The sequence below is a fragment of the Pongo abelii genome, chromosome 2 (genome assembly GCF_028885655.2).
Source record: "Pongo abelii isolate AG06213 chromosome 2, NHGRI_mPonAbe1-v2.0_pri, whole genome shotgun sequence".
In the NCBI taxonomy this organism is placed as follows: domain Eukaryota; kingdom Metazoa; phylum Chordata; class Mammalia; order Primates; family Hominidae; genus Pongo; species Pongo abelii.
Window position 1 is genome coordinate 116871715 of NC_085928.1, and position 26869 is coordinate 116898583.

The following is a 26869-nucleotide window of genomic DNA, read 5'->3' on the forward strand; positions in this document are numbered from 1 at the left end:
TCAACATCTCTGACATTTCAGATCTAAGGACAGTAGCTTCCCTAAGTTCCAGATGACAGAGACTCTTCACTACTGTTAGATGGCTTTGCTCATTTCAGTGGAATTTGGAGAGAAGAGCCTGTTGACAACTTTTAGTTGTAATTTACTCATTATTAAACTTCTTCCTTGTCACTTCTCATGTTTGTGAGTTTTTTCCCCAAAATGTAGTTCCAGGTTATTTCTTCCCTGCCCAGAGAATAAGTCCAGGCAGCACCTCGGAGTGTCAGTGTGGGCTCCAGCAAACGTGCTGGCCAACGAACAGTCTAGACTCGACCAGACAGAGTAATTTTGCCTATGGAAATTCATATTCCCCTGCCACATTTCCAAAAGAGAAAAGTGTCCCAGCCAACACTCCCCTCCTTGATTATCAGGGAAAATATCATGCAAGTCTTGGGCAAAAAGAGGAAATTCCTGTATTCTTTTGGACACTACTGGGGTCAAGGAGACAGCCAAATTTCCAGGAGATTTCAATATATTTGTTCTTTCTTTGCCATCTCAACTAAGAAGAAAACAGGAGGAAGTGGGTGTAAGGATGGCATGAACGTCTCAGGCAAGATGAAAGGTGGGCTTTATGAGCTTTGAGGACAGAGGGAAGGTGCTGGTTTCACTAACTTCCCCACCACGCTAGTGAAACTTCAGCTTAGAGGTCCCCAGCTGACATGGCCCCTACGGAAGCCTTGCACAAACTTTGTTTTCATAATTTCACCTTTTTTTTTTTTTCCTTCAAGACCCCACCCTCTATTGTATAAGCCTCAGGTCTCACAAAACCTGGATTGGCCCCTAGGGTACAGTCCCCTCATCACACATGCCTTTCCTGTCTCACAGGCAAGACAGTCCAACTTTGTGAGGCATGGAGGGGTGAAGGGGTAGAGGTGGAGGTGGAGATGGAGGTGAAAGAGGTGAGAACAGAAGAACAGGATGTGACCTAAATCCATCTGGTGACATGCAGGCTGCCAGATCTGGCATGTGCCTTCCTCACCTCTGTCACCCTGGCTTTCTCATGCCAGCTATCACTCTGGTTGGCCTTACAACTTCCCACCCAGGGCCTCCCCACAAGTGGATCCCCAGATTCCTCCAGCTGTTTCACCTAGTACATGTCCTCTCACCCTTCAGCGAGCAAATCCAGACCACTTCTCTGAGTCCCTGAGCAAGTTCAGGCCCATCGTGAGCTCTCACAGTTCCACATACTTTTTCCTTCTACTGCTCATCTCAATCATAACTAATCAATTTTATCATTACATGTTCAATGGTAGTCTCCCCTGCTAAAATGATGTCCCAAGAGGATTGCAGGGGACACTGTATTTGTCTTGCTTGCCTCTGCGCCTGCCCTTAGGGCCTGGCATGTAGTTGCTGCTTTATCAACACCAAAAGACCACACATTGCTCTGAGAGACAGAGTGACCATTCAAATGGGGAGCCAAATGGTGGATGCCCCAGCTTAGAGCCAATACCAGCACACTGTTCATCAAGACCAAAGCTCCAGGCCCCTAACCAAAGTACTGTCCCTTAGCCATGTGAGATGCAAAGACTTCTCACGAGGACTTGGTTGCTTTGTAAAGACTCATTTTCCTTATCCTAACTTTTCCTTGAACTCTACTATTTCCTGTCCCTGAAACTGGCTTCTCTAGCTGTCTAGTCCTCCAATGCTGCTGAATTTCCATCCAACAAAGGCAAGCACTGAGTTTGACATATATACACACACAGTGCATGTGTGTATATGCACATATGCACATGTACACACATATCCCTACAGCTTATATGAGTGCTTGTACTGATCAGATAAAATTAAGCACAATCATGGAAAGATAAAATACTAGTTAAGAAATAAGGAAATTGAAAGTTTAATCCTATTTTAATTGTATTACATTAAGAAAATTGACTTTTCTTCCCTCCAGGACTCAGTTTCCTCATTTATAAAATGAAAATAATAGCACTAGTGGCTGTCCCATAAATCCAGATTAGCATTTAGCCAGGGGTAGGAGCTTGCAGTGATAGCAATTTTGTCTTAGGCACTGTGCATCACTATTTACATTGGCAAATGTGAGCAAGAACAGTATGGCTGAGTGAACACCATGAAGCTTAATTAACAGACGGTGGGGCTGGGTGTGAATGGTGGGGCAAGGCGTGGTGGCTCACGCCTGTAATCCCAGCACTTTGGGAGGCTGAGGCGGGTGTTTGAGACCAGCCTGGCCAACTTGGTGAAACCCCGTCTCTACTAAAAATACAAAAATTAACCAGGTGTGGTGGTGTGTGCCTGTAATCCCAGCTACTTGGGAGGCTGAGGCAGGAGAATCGCTTGAACCTGGGAGAGAGAGGTTGCAGTGAGCCGAGACCAACCATTGCACTCCAGCCTGGGCAATAAGAACAAAACTCCATCTCAAAACAAACAAACAAACAAACAAACATTAATGGATGGTGAAATAAGGAGACAAAGAATTGATGTGAATTTACCTCTGTGCAGGTAAATTATTTTCCGAAAATCAATGCAACAGTATCTCGATGATGGCACTCCTTACAACGTGACTTTGAAACTACTCCCACAGAAAGGTGGGGTCTAATGCTCCCTTACCTGGAATCTGGGTGGACTTTTGGCTACAGTGGAAGTGACACTATGTGACTTCTGAGACTAGGTCATAAAAAGCAATAGAGCTTCCTCCTAATTTTCTTGGGGCATTTGATCTTAGAATTTAGCCACTCTGCAAGAAACACAAGCTGTCCATGCAGAGGCTCACAGGAGACACTGACAGCCACATCAATTTGCAGGCCACGTGAGTCACCATGACAGTGAAAACCTCAGAGACGTCCTCCAATCCCACTGAGTTGCCCCAGCTGATAGACATTATATGGAACACAGAGCTGTCTTGATCAAGCCCTGTCAAATTGCAAATTCACAAACGAATTCATAAACAATTTTCCCATTTTCTTGCTGTTACTGATTTCTAGTTTCATTCCATTGTGGTTGGAAAAGATACTTGGTATGATTTCGATCTGAAATTTGCTAAGATTTGTTTTGTGACCTAATATGTGATCTATCCTGGAGAATGTTCCATGGCTACTTGAGAAAAATGAATGTTCTTCCACTGTTGGGTGAACAGTTCTGTATATGCCAGCTAGGTCCATTTGTTATACAGGTCCAATTGTTCAAGTCTACTGCTTCTTTACTGATTTTCTGTCTAGATGTCCTATCCACTATTGAGAGCGGGGTACTGAAATCTCCTATTATTATAGTGCTATCAATTTCTCCTTTCAGATCTGTCAATGTTGTATATACTTAGGTGCTCTGATGCTGGGTGCATTTATAACTGTTATGTCTTCCTGTTGAATCGACCCTTTGTCATTAAGAAATGACCTTTTTTGTCTCTAGAGACAGTTTTTGAATTAAAGTCTATTTTGTTGACATAAGTATTAACCACTCCTGCTCTCTTTTGGTTGGCATTTGCATGGACTACCTTTTTCCATCTCTCTGTGTGTCCTTGAATCTAAAAGTGAGCTTCTTGTAGACAGCATACAGTTTGATCCTGGTTGTTCTTTTTTTCTTTAATAATCTATTCAGTCATGCTGTATCTTTTTTATTGGGAAGGTTAGTCTTTTTACATTTAAAGTAAATATAGAGACAGATTTACTATTGCCACTTTGGTAACTGTTTTCTATGTGTCTTGTTCTTTTGTCCCTCTTTTTCTCCCTTGCTGTTTTCTTTTGCTTCTTTTTTTTTTTTTTTTGTATTGATAGGTTTTGATTCCTTTCTCTTTTTTTTTTATATAACTTCTATAGGTATTTTCTTGGTGGTTACCAGGAGCTTACATGAAATAATTTGTAACAGTCTATTATAAGTTCACAATGTAACTTTACTTGCATAAAAGAACTCTGATTTTCCCTCTGCTCCCCCCATGTTATATGCTATTGATGTCTCAATTTATATTATGTACCCATTAACATAATTTAGTTAATACTTATAATGGTTTTTAAAATACTTTTGTCTTTTAACTTTCTTCATAGACATAAAAGCTATTTACTCATCACCTTTATAGTAATACAGCGTTCTGATTTTGTCCATATACTTACCTTTACCAATGAGTTTCCTTCTTTATTATGCTCTCTTGTGCTATTTAGTGTCCTTTCATTTCAACTTGAGAAGCACTGGTTTGCTGGGTATAGTATTGTTCACTAGTAGGGTTTTTAAATTTTATTTTGTTAATTTATTAGAGACAGGGTCTCACTCTGTCACCCAGGCTGGAGTGCAGTGGCATCATCTCGGCTCACTGCAGCCTCTACCTCCTGGGCTCAAGCGATCCTCCTACCTCAGCCTCCCAAGTAGCTGGGACTACAGCCACATGCCACCATGCCTGGCTAATTTTCTGTTTATTTTTTGTAAAGACAAGGTCTCATTATGTTGCCCAGGCTAGTCTCAAACTCCTAGGTTCAAGTTCAAGTGATCTTCCTGCTTCAGCCTCCCAAAGTGTTGCGATTACAGGTATGAGACACTGTTTCCGTCAGCACTTTGAATATATCACCCCACTCTCTTCTGACCTGCAAGGTTTCTGCTGAAATATCCACATCACTAATCATCAGGGAAATTCAAATCAAAGTCACAATGAAATACCACCTCACAACAGTTAGGATGGCTACTATAAAAACGACAAGAGATAAAAAGTGTTAGTGAGGGTATGGAGAAAAGGGAACTCTTATACATTGTTGGTAGGAATGTAAATTGGTACAGCTATTATGAAAAAAGTATGGAGGTTCCTCAAAAAAATTAAAAATAGAACTACTATATGACCCAGCAATTCCTCTTCTGGGTATATACTCAAAGAGAATGAAATCAGTACCTCATAGAAATATTTGCATTCCCATGCTCATTGCAGCATTATTCACAACAGCTAAGACATGGAATCAACCTAAGTGTTTGTCAACAGATGAATGGATAAAGAAATTGTGGTGTGTATAAATGTATATATACTATACACACACACACACACACACACACACACACATATATATATATATACACACACATATATATACATACAATGGAATATTATTCAGCCTTTAAAAAGGAGATCCTGCCATTTTTGATAACATGGATGAAGCTGGAGGACATTATGCTAAGTGAAACAAGCCAGATAAAGAAAGAAAAATATTGTATGATCTCACTTATTGTGGAATCTAAACAAGTTAAATATATAGAACCAGAAAGTGAAACTCTGGTAGTTACCAGGGGTTGGGGAGGGGGCAGTGGGGAATGGGGAGACGTTGGTCAAAGGTACAAAGTTTTGGTTAGGTAGAATGAAAAAATTTAGAGATTGAATGTATAGCGTGATGACTATGTTGACAATATTGTATTATATACTGGAAATTTGACAATAAAGTAGATTCCAAGTGCTCTTACTATCAAAAAAAAAAAAAACAACACTATGTTAGGCAATGGATATGTTCATTTGCTTGACCACAGTAACCATTTCACTATGGAAATGTACATCAAAACATCATTTTATATACTTTATATACATTAAAAAACAATGAAATCAAATTCATGAACAAAATAAATGTTATTTTAAGCTACTAAATTTCAGAGTTTGTTATGCAGCAATAGAATACCAGAATACTCAGCCAACCTAATGGCCTTCCCTAACTTGGGCAATGCTATGAACAAAAATGGGCTGCACAATCCAATCCCTGGCAAAGTCTTGGCTTAGGTAAGACCCTCCATAGGCTAGGAATGCAATTGTTTAATAGGTAAAAAAAACAATACACCATGGAATCAAGAGACCTGTGTCATGCACTGGGGAGCCTGAGGTTGAAACTCAGTTCCTGTGTTCTAGTCCTGGATTAGTCTCTTTGGGCAAACGGCCAATTTGTTTCCTAAGGAACTAAAAGGCATCTCTCTGGAGCAGAAGGGTGGACAGACTAAAGCCTTGGAATACTAGATGACAATGCAGTTTCAAAAACCAAGTAGAAGTGACTTCTCCTTGGTACAAAGTACAAAAAGTACAGGTTCTCCATGAAGCCAATGGCCCAAACTCCTGATTTTCCTCGGAGGGAACAATCCCAATAGCTTCAACTTGGGCCTTTAAAAAAAGTCCTCAGCCTGATTTTATCCACATCCCCCTAAGTCCTCTGGCAAACACAAGCTTGGGCTGCTTGAATCAGACAAATCGGAACCCAGCTTGGAAGCAGTCTCTTCCACCTCCCTCCAGACTCCACCTCCTAGTTGGCCAAAGCCCTGTCCAGTTATTTCCCTGGAAGAAGTCTTTCCAGCAAATGTAAACAGATCTAAGAAGCCATCATCTCTTATTCCTCCCTAGTTAAAGGAGGTTCAAACCTTTCTCTCGGAAGACAACTGTTTCCTGTCTCAGGCTTCAGAGAGCTGAAGACTGGACATCCAGTGGCCTCCTCAGCCTCATGGACTTGATTTCTCTGCTGGCTCCTTCCTCACCTTGGTCTTCATCTCAGGTTTCCCTGGAGAACACAGTTGTCCTTGAAAATATTTTCTCCAGCTTCTCACTAAATCCGTACTCTACTTCTTTTAGAACAAGTCTGGCAACTTTTTCTGAAAAGGGTGAGACAGTATATGTTTTGGGCTTGTAGGCTATATGGTCTCAGTCACACTACTCAACTCTGCTATTGTAGAGCAAAAGCAGCCATAGATAATACATAAGGGAATGGGCATAGATGTGTTCCCATAAAACTTTATTTACAAAAACAGGCAGTGGTGGATTTGGCCTATGGGCTGTTTGTTGAATCTTGTTTTAGAATATTTGGCTATGTTTCTTCATTTCCTTCAGGCCAGGAAAAAAAAAAATTCAATGAATCCAGCTCAAGTTGCATTTTCCTCTGAGTCAGAGTAAGGAGGCTGGGCTGGCTGTGCTTCTCTTACAGTGCCATGGTCACCAAGGCCAGGGCAGCTTTGAGGACATGTGATTCAGAAATGGCAGCTCAGTGTCTGCTCCTGGCTGAGGGTGACTTCAGAGAGGATGTCATCTAGGTGCTAAGGCCTTGGGAGGGATACCTCATTTCTCCCACCCAAATCTGTACCAAAAATCTTCACTTCTGATCTAACAGGAAATAGGATTCTTAGCCTAGTCCAGCTATCATGTTCAGAGGAGGATCAGTTTCTTGGACTTGGTGATATTTGCTTTAAAAAAATACAATTATTGACATGGATTCAACACTGTTTATAGGGTTGATATGACAACCAAATCCCATGCTGAGGCCTAAAAAAAGTAGAACAGTTGGACTGAATAATCCCACACCAAGAAGAGCAAACAAGAAGGCTATTTTTAAGCTGATTTGATCAATGTATTTTTTTTTTTTTTGAGATGAGTCTCGTTCTGTTGCCCAAGCTGGAGTGCAGTGGCACGATCTTGGCTAACTGCTACCTCTACCTCCCAGGTTCAAGCCTTGTGCCTCAGCCTCCTGAGTAGCTAGGATTACAGGCATGTACCACCCATGCCCAGCTAATTTTTGTGTTTTTAGTAGAGATGGGGTTTCCCCATGTTGCCAGGCTGGTCTCGAATTCCTGATCTCAAGTAATCCGCCCGCCTCAGCCTCCCAAAGTGCTGGGATTACACGCGTAAGTCACCGTGCCCAGCCTCGCAATATATTTCTTGATATGAAATATGACTCAGCAGAAGGTCTCTGCCCCTATGGTGAAGCATCCTGCCTGGATGACAGGAGTGACATTTCTGAACTGGTGTTCCTTCTATAGCCCCAGAGGCCCTATAGAAGTTTCCAGAGGCCCTAGCCGTGTAATTCATGTTTATAACCCCCAGCACCTAGCACAGTATTTAAATTTTTTTGTACTCATAAATGCCATGACCTGAGTGTAAGAGGTTTCTCCCCGCCAATTGTTTCAATGGGCTGTTTTCCAAGAATCCAAAACTGCCCTTCATGTGGCACGTTATGAGTGCAGGAATTTCAGCTCCATTCAGCCCCATGCCTAAACGAAGGAAGGAAGAGGCTCATTGCCTCTTAAAATCAAGGCATACACTGTTGCTTTCTAAAACATTCATAACCTCAAGAATTAATGAAAGGCAAATCATTCATGAAATTAAAGCTGAGTAATTCCTTCTATCTCAGGGTCTATACAAATTGTCCTTCCAGATTTTGAAACCATGGAAGGATAAAAAAAAAAAAAAAACCCTCTTGGTTTCCCTTTAAATACAAACCCAGCACCAATTTTGCTTTATGGTCCTGTAGAAAAACTAGAAATGACAAGTTCTGCTGTCTTGGGTGATTTTTTACTCCATGGCTCTGCAGTTTGCAGAATTATCCCCTCTGCCCAAAGGCAACATTTTTAAAAACATGGTATATATTCATGGGATACAAGTGCAATTTTGCCACATTGATACATTCTGTCGTGGCAAAGTCAGGGCCTTTGGTGCATCCATCACTGGGTCAATGCACATTGCACCCAACAAGCAACCTCCCATCATCTACCCGGCTCCAACCTCCCCACCCCTCCATTGTCCATCATTCTACAATCTGCTTCAATGTGGACACATTATTTAGCTCCCACTTATAAATGAGAACATGTGGTATTTGTCTTTCTGTGTCTGAGTTGTTTCACTTAAGATAATGGACTCCAGTTCCATCCATCTAAAGGCATCATTTAGGTGATCCAGTTCAACCCCTGTGATAACTGAGCAGGGCTGACTACTTGGTGAGGCCCTGGCCCCATGGGACTCCCAGCCCAATGCTCTTCCTGGACCTGCCTGGGACTAGGTGGCCTTTTATGGGACACATTTCATGTCTCTCTATAATCACAACGTTTCATTTCAGCTCAAAACTCTCTCCTAGAGATTTTCGCACCCCAGGACTGGAAATTCTTTTTCATCCTGGAATTTTTTGTGTTCTATGTTTCATTTTTCTTTTTTTAGTTGCTGTTAATTAGTCAAAAGAGGCAGAAAACAGCCAGGAAGTTCAAATAAAGGGGCTGGTGCTGTCAGAGAAAAGAAAAAAGGATGCCAGCCATGTTTCTAAAAGCTGCTAAACCAGACATGGGCAGGCAACTGGCAATGAGAAAAAAAAATGCCTTAAAACCAGAGAGGATCCCAGCAAGACTTCTCCCCATCTATCTGCAAGAACATCCCCTAAATAAGGCTCCAGGTATAAGTGCACACAGCAAGGGCCTTGTACTTGATTTCCTAAATTATCTCATAAGATAAGAAAAGAGAGGCTAATGTTTCCTCCCCAGCCAGACACTGTCCACCAGATGTGTTTAAACACCTCTCACCCCACACATACTTTTGCACAAGGTTTTCAGTAAGACAGGATGATACAGAAGAAAACTCAATGAGCTTGAAGAGTTTGAGGAAACCATGATTTTCTTCTAAAAAGAGTTTCAGACGCGTAGAATGCATTTTCCCCGCACAAATTGCAAAAATAAAACATAACATTGAAAAAGAAGTTTTGCAAATTCAACAGGTCACTTCAGGACACAGTCTAACCTTTGATGAGTCCCCTCTCCTTTCCCGTTGGGGTTAACCTTGGAGAGGAAGCCTGTGAGAGAGAGACAAGGCCAGACTTCTCTATTGGTCATTGAGAAGGGTGAATTAGTTGTTTTTCTCACACATACTTCAAACTAGATGGTTTTCACATGTGTTCTGCCATGGTGCCCTCTTTGAAAAGAGTATTTACCCAGAAGCTGATACCCATAAGAGTAGGGTTGATCTGGGTGAAACAACATTGGAGGGCAGGAGCCTTTTCCTCTAACACCCCTTTCCCCTCCTGCTAAGCCAAACTGCTGCCCTGATTCCAAGTTTGCAATCTGAAATCCCCCAGTTTGCACGGTCTCAGGAGCCTGTCTGGTTCTGACGTCTGGAGTGACTCTTCTCCCTCTCCTCTTCTACTCTCCCAACCCCTTAGCCTTCCATTCCTTCTGCAGAGACGTTTAAATATAATAATGAAAATAAACCTTAGAGCTGTAAATAATGACATGTTTAGCCAGCTGGGCACCTCAGCCGGGAAACTATTACCTAATGTCCAGGCTGTGCAAACAGTGGATTTTCTATATGCATGCATTGAGGGGTGTGCGGTGGGAGGAGCCGTGGTGACGATTTCCAGCACAATGGAGACCCGAAGTGTATGGCTTCAACATAGTTAAAAATTACCATTAGACTAAAATAGCTCACTTTTCACTTGAAAGACAACAAAGTAAGTCTTCTCAACAAAGCCAACACCTTTTCTTTCACCAGCTGTATTTCCTGCATCTTGTCTTTTGAAAAGTAGTCATCACAAACATACTGTGGTGTAGATATGTCACTGCAAATCACACATCATGCTCTCCTGCCGATGGGGAATTCCCAGAGGGACTACAGAACACATTTCTTTTAATTTTACAGCTCTGCTGAATCTGCCAGTGAAGAAGCTCTGATATGATGCCCAATTTTTAACAAAGGAACTAGCCTTGTGTTCTTCCAGAAGGGCTCTTTCAACTATTTACTATTTACTAAGCATCCACTATAGGCCAGGTACTCCGCCAGGTGTTGCGGATCAATAGCAAATGAGATAAAATAGATTCCTTCCCTCACTGGGCTTCCATTCTAGAGAGGTAAATACAAAAACCAGTAGACGAAATAACACGTTCTGTTAGATGTCATGAAGGAATCAAATAGGCAGCTAAGGCCATGCACGTGGCTCATGCCTGTAATCCCAGCACTTAGGGAGGCTGAGGCAGGAGGATTCCTTGAGCCTAGGAGTTCAAGACCAGCCTGGGCAACATGGGGAGACCCTGTGTCCAGAAAAAAAAAATTTTTTTTTAAATAGCCAGGCATGGTGGCACACACCAGTGGTCCCAGCTACTTGGGAGGCTGAGGTGGGAGGATCACTTGAGCATGGAAGGTCGAGGCTGCAGTGAGCCATGATCACACCACTGCACTCCAGCCTAGGTGACAGAGTGAGACCCTGTCTCAAAACAAAGAAAGGCAGCTGAGTCAGGGAACACAGGATAGTGGGAGAATGGTTCTCTGAGGAGGCAACATTTAGGCTGAGACCTAAAAAATGAAGAGCTGGCCATGGGAAACGCATGGCAAAGTGCTTTCTAGATGAAGTATCAGCATATGCAAAGGGCCTGAGGCAAGCAGAGGCCTGGTAAGTTTGAGGGTGGTGGGAATGCAGTATGTGGGTGGTGCTGGAGAGGCGGAAGCCCCATTGTACAGGCTCTCATGGGCCTTAGCAAGTGTCTGGATTTTCTTCTGAGGGGGAAGGGAGCTCCTCAGTGGGAGGAGGTTATACAGGGATGTGACCTGGTCTAGGTGACAAATGATGGTGGCCTGGCCTAGGGAGTGGCAGCATAGATGGAGCAAAGAGAAGGGACTCGTGCTATCTGGGCTCATGGTGGTGCAGCTAGCTCCAAAGTTCTGGTTATATGGGTCCTCCCCAGATCTTCTCCCTCTGCCACAGACAAAGAGGCATCTTTGGGCCTGACACGTGAGGGCTAGACACCCTAAAGATCCAGAGAGGCTCACCTGAGAGCCTGCCAGAACCCTCAGACCAGTGCTCTCCAACCTTTATGGCACCAGGGACCAGTTTTATGGAAGATAATTTTTCCATGAATGGGCGGTGGAGGGGGCGGGATGGTTTTGGCACAATGTAGATCCCTCACATGTGTAGGGTTCATGTTCCTGTGAGAATCTAATGCCTCTGCTCATCTGACAGGAGGGGTGCTCAGGCGGTAACACTCGCTGGCCTGCTGCCCACCTCATGCTGTGTGGCCGGACTGGTACTGGTCCAGCAGTTGGGGACTCCTGCCTAAGATGGTGTCATTGCATCCCACCGGGGAGCCCACCCATGGGCCCACAGAGACGGCACCCCCCTCAGAGGAAAGGATGTGGAAAGGCAGCAGAGCACCTGCTTCCTCAGAGCCCAGGTCAGACCTGCTCCCATGACGGCCTCATCCTCTCCTCACAACACCAGGAAGCCGGCTTCCCAGGAAGGGAACAGCAGGATCCAGTGCTGCCTCATCATTTCCGGGCTTCTCACATTTCCCTCATGTAATCCCACAACCACCCAGAGGCAGGCAGAGCAGCCGATGGCACCCCCAGTGACAGGTGAGGAAACAGGCTCTAAAGGGTGAGTGCTCTGGGCCAGGGCCCTAATCTCACTGCACAGCCTGTGCTCCTTCCCCAGAGAGCCCAGGGAAGAAAGAAGCCCCGGGGTTCTGGAGGTGTGGGCTGTATTGTGTGTCTATTATTTTCTATTGCTGCAGTAATAAGTTACCGGAGTTCAGCTGCTCAAAATAACACAAATCTATTATCTCACGGTTCTGTAAGTCAGAGGTCGGTGGGTTGTCTGGGTCTGCTCCAGGTTCTACAGGCCGAAATCAAGGTGTCAGCTGGTCTGGACGATTATCTAGAGGCCCTGGGGGAGAATCCACTTCCAGCTTTGTTCAGGTTGTTGGCAGCACCTGGTTCTGTGTGGTTGTAGGACTGAGGCCCCGTTTCCTTGCAGACAGTCACCTGGAAGCCTCTCCCAGCCCCTTAAGGTTGTCCACATTCCCCTCACATCACGTACTCCATCTTCAACATCAGCAAAGGCATGCTTCAAGTCTCTCTGACCTCCTATGCCGCCTCATTCCTCCCACCTCCAGCTGGAGGAAGTTTGCTGCTATTCAGGGCTCGTGTGACTAGATTGGACCCACCTGGAAAATCCAGGCTCCTCTCCCCATTTGGAAGTCCATCACCTTAATTACAACTGCAAAGTCCCTTTTGCCATGTAACGTATCCAAATCACAGGCTCCAGAAATTAGGGCATGGACATCTTTGGGGGGCCATTCTGCCCACTGCAGTGAAAGACCTGGAAGCCCAGCCGTAGCCAGGTCTCTTTGGGGGCCTGCTGAGGAAGCGTGAGAAGAGTTATAATTTTCAGAGCCCTATTCTGTGTACAGGGATTGAAGACAGGGCCTCTGTCATCACCATTGGTATGCTCAGCTGAGGAGGAGGGATAAGGCACCTTCAGGTGACCTGTCCAAGGACAGCATTGCTCCTTTCCCAGCACACGGACCAGTCAGGACTTCCCATGATTGTTTCATTTAGTTCCATACCCTCTGTTTCAGCAGCTGAGACCAACTAGCAATTAATTAGGAGTCAACTCTCTGGGGGTATCACACAGACTCTCCAGGAACTCACCTGCAAAGGCCCCTGCAACAAGCTCTTTCTTAACTGGCCTCCCCATACCTAGGCACACCAATATCCCTGATGCACATCTCCGATCTCCCCAAACTGCAAAAGATGCCATGGTCTGTCCACTGTAGAATCACATCCAACTCCTCAGCCAGTGAACAAGTGGCTTCAGACTGCATGACTGAATCTCCAGTCCAGACGGCCTCTCCCCTTTCCCTCACTAGATATTCAGCCACTTGAGAGACCTTTAGCATCCATCAGCCCCTCCTTTCCCTGAGGACCCAAATCCTACTTCGCCCTTAAGGCTCTGGCCAATTCTCCCTTTCCCCATAGAACACCTCCTTCTCCTCAGCCAGAAGTGGCCTCTGCAGTGAAATTCTTACACACTAATCTAAATCTCACTTTGTAAATTATTCCTGGACTGTCTGTGAATCTACTGAAGGCAGCAATGATTTATTTTTTCATCGAGGTCTTACATAAAGTAGACACACAATTGAATTGCTTCCAGCTTTATAGTCTTTTTAAATACTCCTCTGGTTAATGAAAAAAAGGTTGTCTTTTTCCTGCTATCAAATATGTCCCCCTTTCTGATGAGACAGATGCAGGTCTTTGCTTTCCTTAAATTTTGAAGGTGAAATGTGTGCCCATCAGGCTGTATGTCCTACGGAGGCTTGTAGCATTCAAGCTCCACCATCCCCAGAGCGCCCAGAATCCCAATCCAATCTCAGCATTAGCGGCAATCCCACTATTCACTCACCAGAGCCTAGTGCCAAAGCCCTATCCTGGAACGTGTCTTCTCCCAGGACTATGTACCCTACAGAGGGAAGGCTTGGTCTCCTGCCTGCCCTGCACATTCCTAACTCATAGCAAAAAGCCTCGGATTAATCAGTAAGCCTGTACTTAACATGTACTGATCACTGTCTCCATGTTACACACACGGTCTGTGCAGCGATTCCACTTTAATTAGGCCATCAGTGGGGGCAGACCCCAACTCTAAAAGGTCATCATGATTTGATCCACCCTTCTGCATAGTCCTGGGTACCAACTTGGGCTCAGTGAAGAGATCAAGGCATTTAAAGTAGTGGAACCCTAATGTTATCTAACATGACCTAGAGAGTTCTGATGAATTTATTCCTTCCTATGAAAGAGGTGAGATGCTCTGTGTCAAACTGTTGTGTATATATACACAGGTTAAAGATCAGCTCTGCTTCCTGCAGTGGGCCTCACTCTCAGAATCTTTCTTCCCCCTCAAACTGAGCCAATATCTGGAAGATTATCTTTTTTTTTTTTTTTTTTTTTTTTTAAATAATCAGGAAAAGGACAATAAGCAAGAACTGCTCTCCCAGAACTTTTCTCAGGCTCCTGGACAATCTTCCCAATCTAAGAACAATTTTTTATTTTATTTTAATTTCAACCAAAGAATCACATGGTTAGAAAAATAATAAACCCTTCCACACACCTTGCCATACTGAGTCCTCCTCTCCAGGGGCAACCATTATTACCCATGTCTGTTTATGTTTCTTTTGATGATTATTTCCATATCTCTAGAAAACATGCTGATACTACTACTCTTTGATTTATCAGATCTAGACATTATTTTACTAAATTCCTTCCATGATAGACAGGAATTTATCTCACATAATGATCCCCACTCCTTCACCTCCATAATTTTGGTGGGTAAATTATTAGTTTAATTCCTCTACTGTACCAGTTCTCAAACTTTAGCTGCATGAGAATCACCCAGCCATCTTGTTAAAACACGGATTGCTGGCCGGGCACGGTGGCTCACACCTGTAATCCCAACACTTTGGAAGGCCGAGGCAGACAGATCACCTCAGGTCAGGAGTTCAAGACCAGCCTGGCCAACATAGTGAAAACTTGTCTCTACCAAAAATACAAAAATTGGCCAGGCATAGTGGCGCGCACCTGTAATCCTAGCTACTCAGGAGGCTGAGGCAGGAGAATCACTTGAACCTGGGAGGTGGAGGTTACAGTGGGCCGAGTTCCTGCCACTGCACTCCAGCCTGTGTGACAGAGGATTCTTTGTCTCAAAACACAAAAACAAAAACAAAAACATAGTTTGCTGGGGCCCACCCCATGAGCTTCTGATTCAGTGGGTCTGGGGTGGGCCCAAGAATTTTCTCAAATTGTCCCTGTTTGCAGATGACATGACAGTATATCTAGAAAATCTCTTCGTCTCAGCCCCAAATCTCCTCAAGCTGATAAGCAACTTCAGCAAAGTCTCAGGATACAAAATCAATGTACAAAAATCACAAGCATTCTTATACACCAATAACAGACAAATAGAGAGCCAAATCATGAGTGAACTCCCATTCACAATTGCTTCAAAGAGAATAAAATACCTAGGAATACAACTTACAAGGGAATGTGAAGGACCTCTTCAAGGAGAACTACAAACCACTGCTCAATAAAATAAAAGAGGATACAAACAAATGGAAGAACATTCCGTGCTCATGGGTAGGAAGAATCAATATCGTGAAAATGGCCATACTGCCCAAGGTAATTTATAGATTCAATGCCATCCCCATCAAGCTACCAATGACTTTCTTCACAGAATTGGAAAAAACTACTTTAAAGTTCATATGGAACCAAAAAAGAGCACGCGTCGCCAAGTCAATCCTAAGCCAAAAGAACAAAGCCGGAGGCATCACGCTACCTGACTTCAAACTATACTACAAGGCTACAGTAACCAAAACAGCATGGTACTGGTACCAAAACAGAGATATAGACCAATGGAACAGAACAGATACCTCAGAAATAATGCCGCATATCTACAACTGTCTGATCTTTGACAAACCTGACAAAAACAAGCAATGGGGAAAGGATTCCCTATTTAATAAATGGTGCTGGGAAAACTGGCTAGTCATATGTAGAAAGCTGAAATTGGATCCCTTCCTTACACCTTATACAAAAATTAATTCAAGATGGATTAAAGACTTAAATGTTAGACCCAAAACCATAAAAACCCTAGAAGAAAACCTAGGCAATACCATTCAGGACATAGGCATGGGCAAGGACTTCATGTCTAAATCACCAAAAGCAATGGCAACAAAAGCCGAAATTGACAAATGGGATCTAATTAAACTAAAGAGCTTCTGCACAGCAAAAGAAACTACCATCAGAGTGAACAGGCAACCTACAAAATGGGAGAAAATTTTTGCAACCTACTCATCTGACAAAGGGCTAATATCCAGAATCTACAATGAACTCAAACAAATTTACAAGAAAAAAACAAACAACCCCATCAAAAAGTGGGCAAAGGATATGAACAGATACTTCTCAAAAGAAGACATTTATGCAGCCAAAAAACACATGAAAAAATGCTCATCATCAGTGGCCATCAGAGAAATGCAAATCAAAACCACAATGAGATACCATCTCACACCAGTTAGAATTGCGATCATTAAAAAGTCAGGAAACAACAGGTGCTGGAGAGGATGTGGAGAAATAAGAACACTTTTACACTGTTGGTGGGACTGTAAACTAGTTCAACCATTGCGGAAGTCAGTGTGGCGATTCCTCAGGGATCTAGAACCAGAAATGCCATTTGACCCAGCCATCCCATTACTGGGTATATACCCAAAGGATTATAAATCATGCTGCTATAAAGACACATGCACACATATGTTTATAGCGGCACTATTCACAATAGCAAAGACTTGGAACCAACCTAAATGTCCAACAACGATAGACTGGATTAAGAAAATGTGGCACATATACACCATGGAATACTATGCAGCCATGAAAAATGATGAGTTCATGTCCTTTGTAGGGACATGGATGAAACTGGAAACCATCATTCTCAGCAAACTATCGCAAGGACAAAAAAACCAAACACCGCATGTCCTCACTCATAGGTGGGAATTGAACAATGAGAACACATGGACACAGGAAGGGGAACATCACACACAGGGGACTGTTGTGGGGTGGGGGGAGGGGGGTGGGATAGCATTAGGAGATATACCTAATGCTAAATGACGAGTAAATGGGTGCAGCACACCAACATGGCACGTGTATACATATGTAACAAACCTGCACGTTGTGCACATGTACCCTAAAACTTAAAGTATAATAATAATAAAATTTTAAAAAAAGAAGGAAATAAGAAATTTAGGAAAAAATAAATAAATAAATAAAACAAAAACAATTTTCATTTCTCACAAAATCCCAAGAGAGGTTGATCCTGCTGGTTCAGGAATCATACTTTAGGAAGTGTTGCTCTACTGATGACCTCTGCAATTTTAAGCAAACAGTGACTTCCTGTTTCATCAAGTTTTGCAATCTCTTGACTCATCAATTTAAAAGATTAAGATATTAAGAAAACTTATCTTATTCTACTTTTACCTTTATGTAATCAAGTTTAATGACATTTGCATTTTATGCTATCACCATAGCTCTGATTTTGGCTTAATTATAAATATTGAAAACCAATAAATAGTGCTAATTTTATTATGGTTCATGATTATTGCTCACAGTTGAGCAAAGACAAGTGTCATGATTATATATCCTCCTCTACAGTTGCAAAGTTAAAGTCCAGGAATATTCAACTTCTACTTCAGATAGAATATTTCTAGGATCAACATTCTTTTTTCTTTATACTCTTCTACTTACTCAAAATCCTACCACATTTTAAGTTTTTCTATGCTGTGTTTCCATTTTCATTTGTCTTAAGAAATTCTTAAATTTCCCTTTGAATTATTTCATTAACCCAATGGTCAGTCAGGAACATGTTATTTAATTTCCACGTATTTGTGAATTTTCTGAAGTTCCTCCTGTTAATGATTTCAAGTTTTATACCGTTGTGGTCAGAAAAGATACTTGATATTTCAAGGCTAAATTTATTAAGATTTATTTTGTGGCCTACTATGTGATCTATCCTGGAGAGTGTTCCATGTGCAGTTGAGAAGAATGTGTATTCTGTAGCTGTTGGATGGACTGTTGTGTATATGCCTGTTAGACGTATTTGTTCTAGAGTGTAGTTTAAGTCTGATGTTTCCTTACTGATTTTCTGTCTGGATGATCTGTCCATTGCAGAAAGTGGGGTACTGAAATTCCCTAATATTAATGTATTGCAATCTATCTCTCTCATAAGATCTATTAATATTTGCTTTATATATTTAGGTTCTCTGGTGTTGGGTGCATATATATTTACAATTGTTATGTCCTCTTGCTGAACTGATCCTTTTATCATTGTATAATGATCTTCTTTGTCTGTTTTTACAGTTTTTGACTTAAAGTCTATTTTACCTGATATAACTGCTCCTGCTCTGTGTTGGTTTCCATTTGCATAGAATTTTTTTCATCCCTTTGCTTTCATTTTATGTGTGTCCTTACAGGTGAAGTGAGTCTCTTATAAGCAGCATATAGTTAGGTCTTGTTTTTTGTTTGTTTGTTTGTTTTTTAATCCATTTAACCACTCCATGTCTTTTGATTGGAGAGTTTAATCCATTTACATTTAAGATAATTATTGATAAGTAAGGACTTACTACGGCAATTTTGTTGTTTTCTAGTTGTTTTGTAGATCCTTTGTTCCTTTCTTCCTTTCTTGCTATCTTCCTTTGTGGTCAAGTGATTTTCTCTAGTGGTATGGTTTGATTCTTTGCTTTTTTATTTTTATTTTTGTATTACTATAGGTTTTTGCCTTGCGGTTACCATGAGGCTTACAAAAAACATCTGATAGTTATAACTGGTTATTTTATCACATTTTAATTTGTTTTATATTTTAACTATGACATAGAGACGGTCCCCAACTTATAATGGTTCAACCTACGATTTTTTGACTTCACAATGGTGTGAAGGTAGTATGCATTCAGTAGAAACCATACTTCAAATTTTTTATTTCAAAAGCTTTTCCCAGGGTAGCAGTATGTGGTACAATACTTCTTGTGATGCTGGGCAGGGGGAGTGAGCTACAGGTCCCAGTCAGTTATAGGATTAGAAGGGTAAACAACTGATAGCTTTCTACAGAACACCATGCCTGCTAAGCCATCAACAAGTGTCAATACCCCAGTGGCTTCTACCAGCTATTCTTAGCTATTCTTGAGACTCATCAGAAGAGAGAGAAATGGATGACCCTGTTACAGTAGAAGCCCCATAATCCAGCAGTTAATTTTAGTTCAAATATTCTTTAGGTCCAGTGTGCTTTCAGCTGTGTGTGTCAATGGTGAGTACCCATACAACCATTTTGTTTTTCATTTTCAGTATAGTATTCAATACATTACATGAGATATTCAACACTTTATTGTAAAATAAGCTTTGTGTTAGATGACTTTTGCCCAACTGTAGGCTAATGTAAGTGTTCTGAACACATTTAAGGTAGGCTAGGCAATGATATTCAGCAGGTTAGGTGTATTAAATACATTTTCAACTTATAATATTTTTAATTCATGATGGGTTTATTGGGACATAACCCCATCATGAGTCAAGGAGAATCTGTACACGTAATTATCTTATTTCTATTTTTCTGAGAGGTCTTGATTGCCTTTATTTTTCTCTTACCTATAAAAGAAACATATTCAATCTGCACTGTATCCTGAATATTTGCCACTTGCTCATCATTCTATTGCTTAGCTTCATTCTTCTGGAAGTTAATTGATCTCCTCTTCTCAATTGACTTGGCTGCTTTTTAGACTTGCTGCAGTTATCATCTTGGGATTTCTTGTCATTAGACTTTTGAGAGTTAGTTCCAGAGTTTCTTGTATCCCACATCTTGCTCCTTCTGGTTGTCAGTTTTGTTTTGTTGAAGTACAAGATAATTTCCTTGGTAGGGAGATAAACTTTCTGGGTTCTTGCTTATCTGAAAAGTGACTTTATTTTTACCACATACTTTGACTGTGGGGCTGAAAACAAAATTCTAATTTCAAAATCATTTTCCCTCAGAACATTGAAGCCTTTACTTCATCATAGTTTAGTTTCTAATATTGCTTATAAAAAGTCTAATGGACTACTCAGTCTGACTCTCATTCTGTTGTAAGCTGACTTATCCTCCATGATCAACATTCCTGCATTCTTTGCCCTCAAAACATTTAGAATTTTCCCTTTGTCTTTGGAGCACTGACATTTCAAAATGATGTGTCTATGATAATTTTGGTTTATCTTGATTGTAAATTGTTGTTTACACCAATTTTAAAAAATAGTCTCTCTCTTTAACTCTGAAACATGCTATTCTATTATCACATAATTTTCTCCCCCTTCTTTCTCTTTTCTTATTACTGGTATTCTTACTTTCTAGTATTCTTATTACTTGGAGATATAGGACCCCGTAAATTCATTCTTTAGCTTTCTTTTCTACTTGTCTTTTAGCACCTCCATTGGGAAATTATTTACCATTATCTTCTAATACTTTCACTGAGTTTTTGGTGCTGCAAATATATTTTTAATTTTTAAGAACACTTCCCTTGCCTTTCATTCCTCCCTTTAAAAAGGAACAGAATCCCATCCATTAGAAAATGAAAAGAATGGAATATATTCCTAAATCTCCTTGCATCTACTGCATAGATGTTAAGGTATTGCGTTTTTAAAATTTTTTAAAATAATCTCTTTTATTCCCTAAATCATTTGTTTCCTTTTAAGTTAGTTATTCTACTGTTTATTTTAGCCTTTCCTTTCATGCACCAAATTTTCCTCAATCTTGGGTTTCCTTGGTTGTCCATTCATATTTCAAACTAAGGCAAAAGGACTGAGTAGAAAATCTGTGAAAGTGTTTGGGTGGATTGTGGGAGAGAAAGCTAGCTCTCACATTGGTGACTTCAAATGCCAGAAGTAAGGCTTTCTTTTCTCTGAGAAAGAGGCCACCCACACTATCTTAAACAGTTTATTCAATACTTTAGAGAAGACGATGCCTGGCTGCTTGCTATTCTGCATGCCTGATGCATGTAGGGGTGGGGACAATGATGAAAAGTCAACTCTAACCCTTCTTCAAACCAACCTTCACATTTCACTGACCTCCCTCAATACCACCACCATTTTCAGTCCCACTTCTTACTCTGGCCCCCTCTGTAACTGTTGGTCTGGCTGTGGCTGCAGCTTCTCTGTTCCCTGGGTAGGCAGGAAGCCAGCTCTTCCATGTATAGTTCAAGTTCACCCACTAACACTCTTCCATTTACTTCACTCATACCAGAAAATTACTGGACTCTTTTATTAGCTGACACCCTTTCTTTCACAGTGTTGTCCTCCCTGTTCCGATCTACTCATTTATAATCATTGCAATGGGGTCCCAGAAGGCACAGACATCAACATTTGTGCTTGGTTGGCCATCTTGAACCAGAAGTGACCAAGAACATCATTTCGATACTAATCTGTCCCTCAATATCTGGCTTTGATTGGACTGCTTAAATCTAAATATGTCAGTAAAGGTTCCAAGATGCTTTTCACTAAAGAAAGTCCACATCTGTGCCACTGACAGACTTGCAGGAATGAGAGTTAGGTTCACTGTGGAAAGTATGTCCAGGCTAGCAAGATGCTGGACAGAGTAGATGACTACCTCACTGGGTCAATTCAGAAACAAACAAGCACAGAGGACCCTGAAATTCTTCCCAGGACCCCAAGTCTGGGTAACTTCTGTAACCCAAGTATGGGTAAGTTTATCAGTCCAGTAAGATTTGACCTTAGAAAGCAGAATAATTCTAGAACTAGAGACCAATTATCTAGGAGTTACCATAATACCATGCTTTACTGTGTCCCCAGGCCGACCTCTTCTCCCTACTTCCCTGTCAGGAGGGGACCTAGTCTGTACTTCCCAGTCAAGGCAGAAGCCATCAGCTTCCTGCCCTGCCTCTTCACCTTATCTTCTACTCTTCTCTAGCCTTCTCCACACCTCAGCCTAAGGCCAGCCCATCTACTCTGCCCACCTGCTTAAACACCACGTGTCCTCCCTCACTCCCCCAGGGCCTGTTCCAAGTATCAATGGCCAGTGGGACTTACAGGCCACTCTCCTGGGGCACTTGTGTTGTGAAAGAAGGCTCATGTTTTAAATCAAAACCTCTTGGCAGCATTCCCCAGAGGGTGTGTTTTGATGTGTAGTGGGCACTGTGAACTGTGGCCCATCCCCTGGCTGATGTGTGTGTAGGCTGCTTATGGCTCACATCTGCATTCTTCTCTAGAAAACCATCCTCAGCTGAAGAGATCTCCTTTCAAGGAGGGTTACACTCCCCTTCCACCCCACAGCCAGTCAATGGCTGAATGATATGGGGCACAAAAGGGAAGCCTTCTTGCTTCAAGGCGAAGACAACTCTTTGGCATAATTTTTGTTCCAGAGTCCCTCAGCCAGACTTTATCTGAGACCACAACCATGTTGAGCCCCCTGCCTTTCCTTTACAGGTTTTCCCTAAGAGCACAGCATCATTAGACCATGTGTTCCCAATTCCCTTTCTCAGGCTCTGCTTCTAGGGAACCCCACTTAGGATGATGGGAAAGAGGCTTTGGGAGATAATACGATGCCTTGGTAAAAATCTCAGCACTTATGTGAACACCTGGATGGATATCTCAAATCCCAAACACTTCTCTGTGGTTCAGTCTACATCTCTAATCTACAAGGCATGAGTCACAATCTGCTAGTTTTCCCCTGCACTTACAGCGGTCTGAAGCACTGTGAAAGGTGGTTCCACAGCTTTGCCCCAACCCTGCCTAGGAGGCTGGGTTAGCCCACAGTTTTTCCTGATCTTCTGCAGGGTTCTGAATCTGTGGTGATCTTGGGTTTCAAGAAAAGATTTAAAACAGACTTAGGATTGCAGATTCCCTGCATTATTTCCTGCACTGCACTCAGTGCTGCACGCCTCAGAGCTGGCCAACACTGCTGCACAGAATCAGGCACAGGCTCACTCCGACCTCATATGAGTGATGCACCCAACTTCGCACTAAAGCTTCTCTACACAGCAGCACATCCCAGAATCTGATGAGTGTGGACCACCTGTACTTGCCTCAGTGCTCTGGTTTCCAGGGACTCTTGGGTTGAGCATTCTGTAACTCAACTGCCAATTTAGCAAGCTACCATTCTTGCTTCTTCACCTCACTCATTCTCTCACCAATAAAACACATTAAGCACCTACTATCCACCAATCTAAGCTTTGAAAACAGTCTAGGAACAGGGGCAAGTTCAGGGACCAAGCGGCCAGCCAGTTCACGAACTCTAGGGGATTGTAACTTCTAACAGCTTGAGAATTGTCTGAAAGTATTTAAGTCCCATAGTAGTCACAAGTAACCCCTAAGATTATTTTATCATTTTGCAGATCAGAAAAGGGAGACCCAGAGAGGAGGTGTGTCCTGGCTGTGGTCTCCTGAGCAGCCAGGTCCACGGCTCTCTCAACTTTTGGGCCATTATTTCTGCTGTGTGCAGCTGCCACCATGGGTGCTGAGTATGAGCTTTAAGGTTCTGACCTGATTCTTTTGGGCAATCTTTTGTCCCTTTTTCCAGCGGAGAACTGGTGTCAGAGGCGGCAGTTCCCTCTCCTCCTCTCCAGTTACATGCTCACTGAGGCTGTAGGCTGCTTCAAACACGATCGGGCTGATGACGTCCTGCACCCTCCGCTGAAACAATAAACAAATACACGCATTAACTACTAATCCTGGCTGACAGTCGTAGAGCATTTCACAGTTTACAAAGACCTTCCACATGAATTGCCTCATATGATCCTCACAATCACCCTTGTGAGGTAGGGTTTTATGACTTTCATATTTTAAATGAGGTAATTGAGGCCTAGGGCAGCTAGTGTCTTGTCCAAGGTCATTCTGTTGATGGGTGGGGGCTCTCCTTCTCTACCTTGCATGGTGCTAAATCATCTTCTCTTGAGCATATGGAAGACATTACTTTACTCATCCTCCAAATATTCTTAGAAACCAGTTGGCAAATGGGAGAACATCTGTGCTCACTCTGCTAACCCTTTGCATTCAGTGTTTTGATGACCAAATCTCTTTTGCATTGAGATAAATATGGATTTTGTGTTAGGGCAGGGAATCCAAAGACTGAGTGGCCCAGCGTCATCCCAGAATTAGATATCAGTGGAGGCAAGGATGAAAGTCTGACTCCTGGCCCTGTGTTCTTTCCTTTGGAATCCAAGAATCTCAAGCCCCAAGGGAACAGTAGATTGACAGTCACGATGGGAAAAGAAGGGAGGAGAGCAAACATGCCCTGAACATATGAGATGCCAGGTACTGTGCTAGGTGCTGCAGGGAGATAAGATACACACCCACGCCCCGTGAGTGAAGGCTTGTTATCCTCCATTATACAGAAAAGGAAAGGGGAAATGCCAGGCTCAGTTCCCCAGGGCACATGGCTGGTAAAGATTTTCAGTCACATCTGTTCAGCCCTGGAGCTCTTGGCTTTTCTGCACACAGCGTCACTGCCTCCTGGGGACTCTGGCCCCCACAATCTCACAAGTTAGAGTTAGACGCAGGAGTAAAGCTGGTAGGTGGTCCCACATTCTGAGACAGTGAGCTTGGCGGGGGTGCGTGTGGGCTGCTCCAAGGACTTCCAAGTGGAGCAGGGCAAGTCTGAGACGTGTCAAAGGAAAGTGGCGCAAACAGCCGAGTCCCTGGGGAGAGACAGGAGAGTGGCAGCAGGGAAGAATGAGAAGAGAAGCTGGGCGGGCAGGCTGAGGCCAACCTCAGGGCCACAAGTGCAGAGCTGAGGACTTCATACTACTCTCTGTGTGAAGTTTGGGGGCGTTTGGAGCAGAGTAGCACTGTGTTCAAAGAAGTAGAGGTTCTAAAGGCCCCAGGAGGCACACGGGGAGGAACTTGCTCCCACCTCTCCCCGACACCTAGCCCCCTTCCCCAGAGGCAGATGTGCCTGCCAGTTTGGGGGTACTTAGGTATCCATCCAGTCCAAGCATCTGCAGCACATGGTGGCATCTCATGCTGCACTTTGCTTTAGTCACTTAGCATATATTCTGGAAATTGTCTATGTCAGGAACACCTTCTTTTTGATGACATACAGCATGTCACTGTATGGATGCCCTTGCTGACCAATGTTTGGGCTCAAAGCTACCTGAACAAGCAAATGGGGAGCAGCCCATCCACAAACTGTAGCAGCATTCACCCAGATTGGTCCTATGAACCTCAGTTCCCTAGGACTGGGGTAAATAAGAGTCTGAAATTAAATAGATTGCGGGGGACACCAAGTTAAACAAAGTTAAAGAGGATTTTATTCTGTTTTGTTTGTTGTTTCCATTTTTACTGCCATTGCCTCCAAGAAGTAAGTGGTGGTAGTCCTAAGTGTACAGGGCCACAGAAGCTTGTGTTTCTTCAGAGTTCCTTGGGGCTGGGTGGGGAGAGGAGGTGAGTAGAATGCATGCAGAGACACTGGAGGGCAGATTGGAAATCTCCCACAGCAGCCCCAGAGAGGAGATGGCCAAGATGAAGTGGAGTGGCAAGTGCAGGAGAGGCAGATATGGCCATGCCTGTGGCTGCTGAGCTGTGGGGCATGGGAGACCAGGCAAAGGGGACAGATGACTCCCGGGGTGGGAGCCTGAGTGACTGGCAGATGATTTTTACTGGTGTTCAGGAAAGCATTCAGCTGGGAATAGATTCAATCATTCAGCATAAATAAAACACAGGACTTCTCCAAGAGAGTGATGGGGGAGCCTTTGGACAAATTATTTCCAGAAAACGCCTCTTGAACTCCAGATATCAGGGGCAGACCTTTGATATTCATGTCCCTCTGGGAGCAAAGCACACAACCCCAGGATCCAGATCCTCCCTGCCCGCTGACTCTACTAACCAGAATTTGAAGACTGCCAGTGGTGTGGAGAGGGATGAATGAATGCAATCTTTATGTGTTTAAAAATCAATTCTTCAGTGTTTCCCTAAGGCTGACTATCTTAAGGTTTTGCATTTAAATCCTTAATGATGAACTAAGTCAGTTATGATGTTGTTATTCTAGGGGAGGAGGTGAAGATGGGGGTAGGGAACAGAAGTCATTTACTATTTCCTGGCTACCAAATGTGTTCCAGAGACTGGGCCAAGCTCTTCACAGACACTGTCTTTCTTAATCCTTACAATACCTGAGCTGGCAGATTATTGACCCCCACCTCCACTTTTTTTTTTTTTTTTGAGACAGAGTCTTGCTCTGTTTCCCAGAAGTGGGGCAATCATAGCTCACTGCAGCCTTGAACTCTTAAGCTCAAACAATCTTCCTGCCTCAGCCTCCTGAGTGGCTGGGACTACAGTTGGATACTACCATGCCTGGCTAACTTTCATTATTTTATTTCTTTTATTTATTTATTTTGTAGAGATGGGGTCTCACTATGTTGCGCAAGGTGGTCTTGAACTCCTGGCCTCAAGTGATTCTTCTGCCTCAGCCTCCCAAAGTGCTGGGATTAAAAGTGTGAGCCACAGCACCAGCCATTGCCCCTGTTTTATAGACAAGATCACAGAGGTACAGAAGCTCAAATAAATTGACCTCCATCCCAAAGCTAGCAAGTGAAACCAGAAGCAAAACTACTTTTCTTGCTGTCCGTAAAATACTATTTTAAAACCACCCCAACTACATCAGGTTCTGATATAATCCTAAAAAATTACTTGTTTACATAACAGCATATAGGGTGAGGGGAAAAATGTTTCACACACAAGGATGAATGTGAATAAGTGACAAATAATTAAGAAATAGGGGCTTGAAGTAAGGTCTGTTTCTAAATGCAGCCATTCAAGCCATGGTGGCTGAGGAGGGAAACCTGAGTCGTGGCATATCTTATTTTG

The 26869-nt window shown here is 42.8% G+C and overlaps 1 protein-coding gene across 2 annotated transcripts in view; it reads right to left on the reverse strand.

The window, feature by feature from the left end:
• ITGA9 (integrin subunit alpha 9) overlaps positions 1 to 26869 on the reverse strand; it is a 387085-nt gene that overhangs the window by 183484 nt on the left and 176732 nt on the right. For both annotated transcript variants that reach the window (XM_024245138.3, XM_054552331.2), the window contains exon 16: positions 23552 to 23701. In XM_024245138.3, the coding sequence (XP_024100906.3) occupies positions 23552 to 23701 (150 nt within the window). The remainder of the gene's footprint in view (positions 1 to 23551; positions 23702 to 26869) is intronic.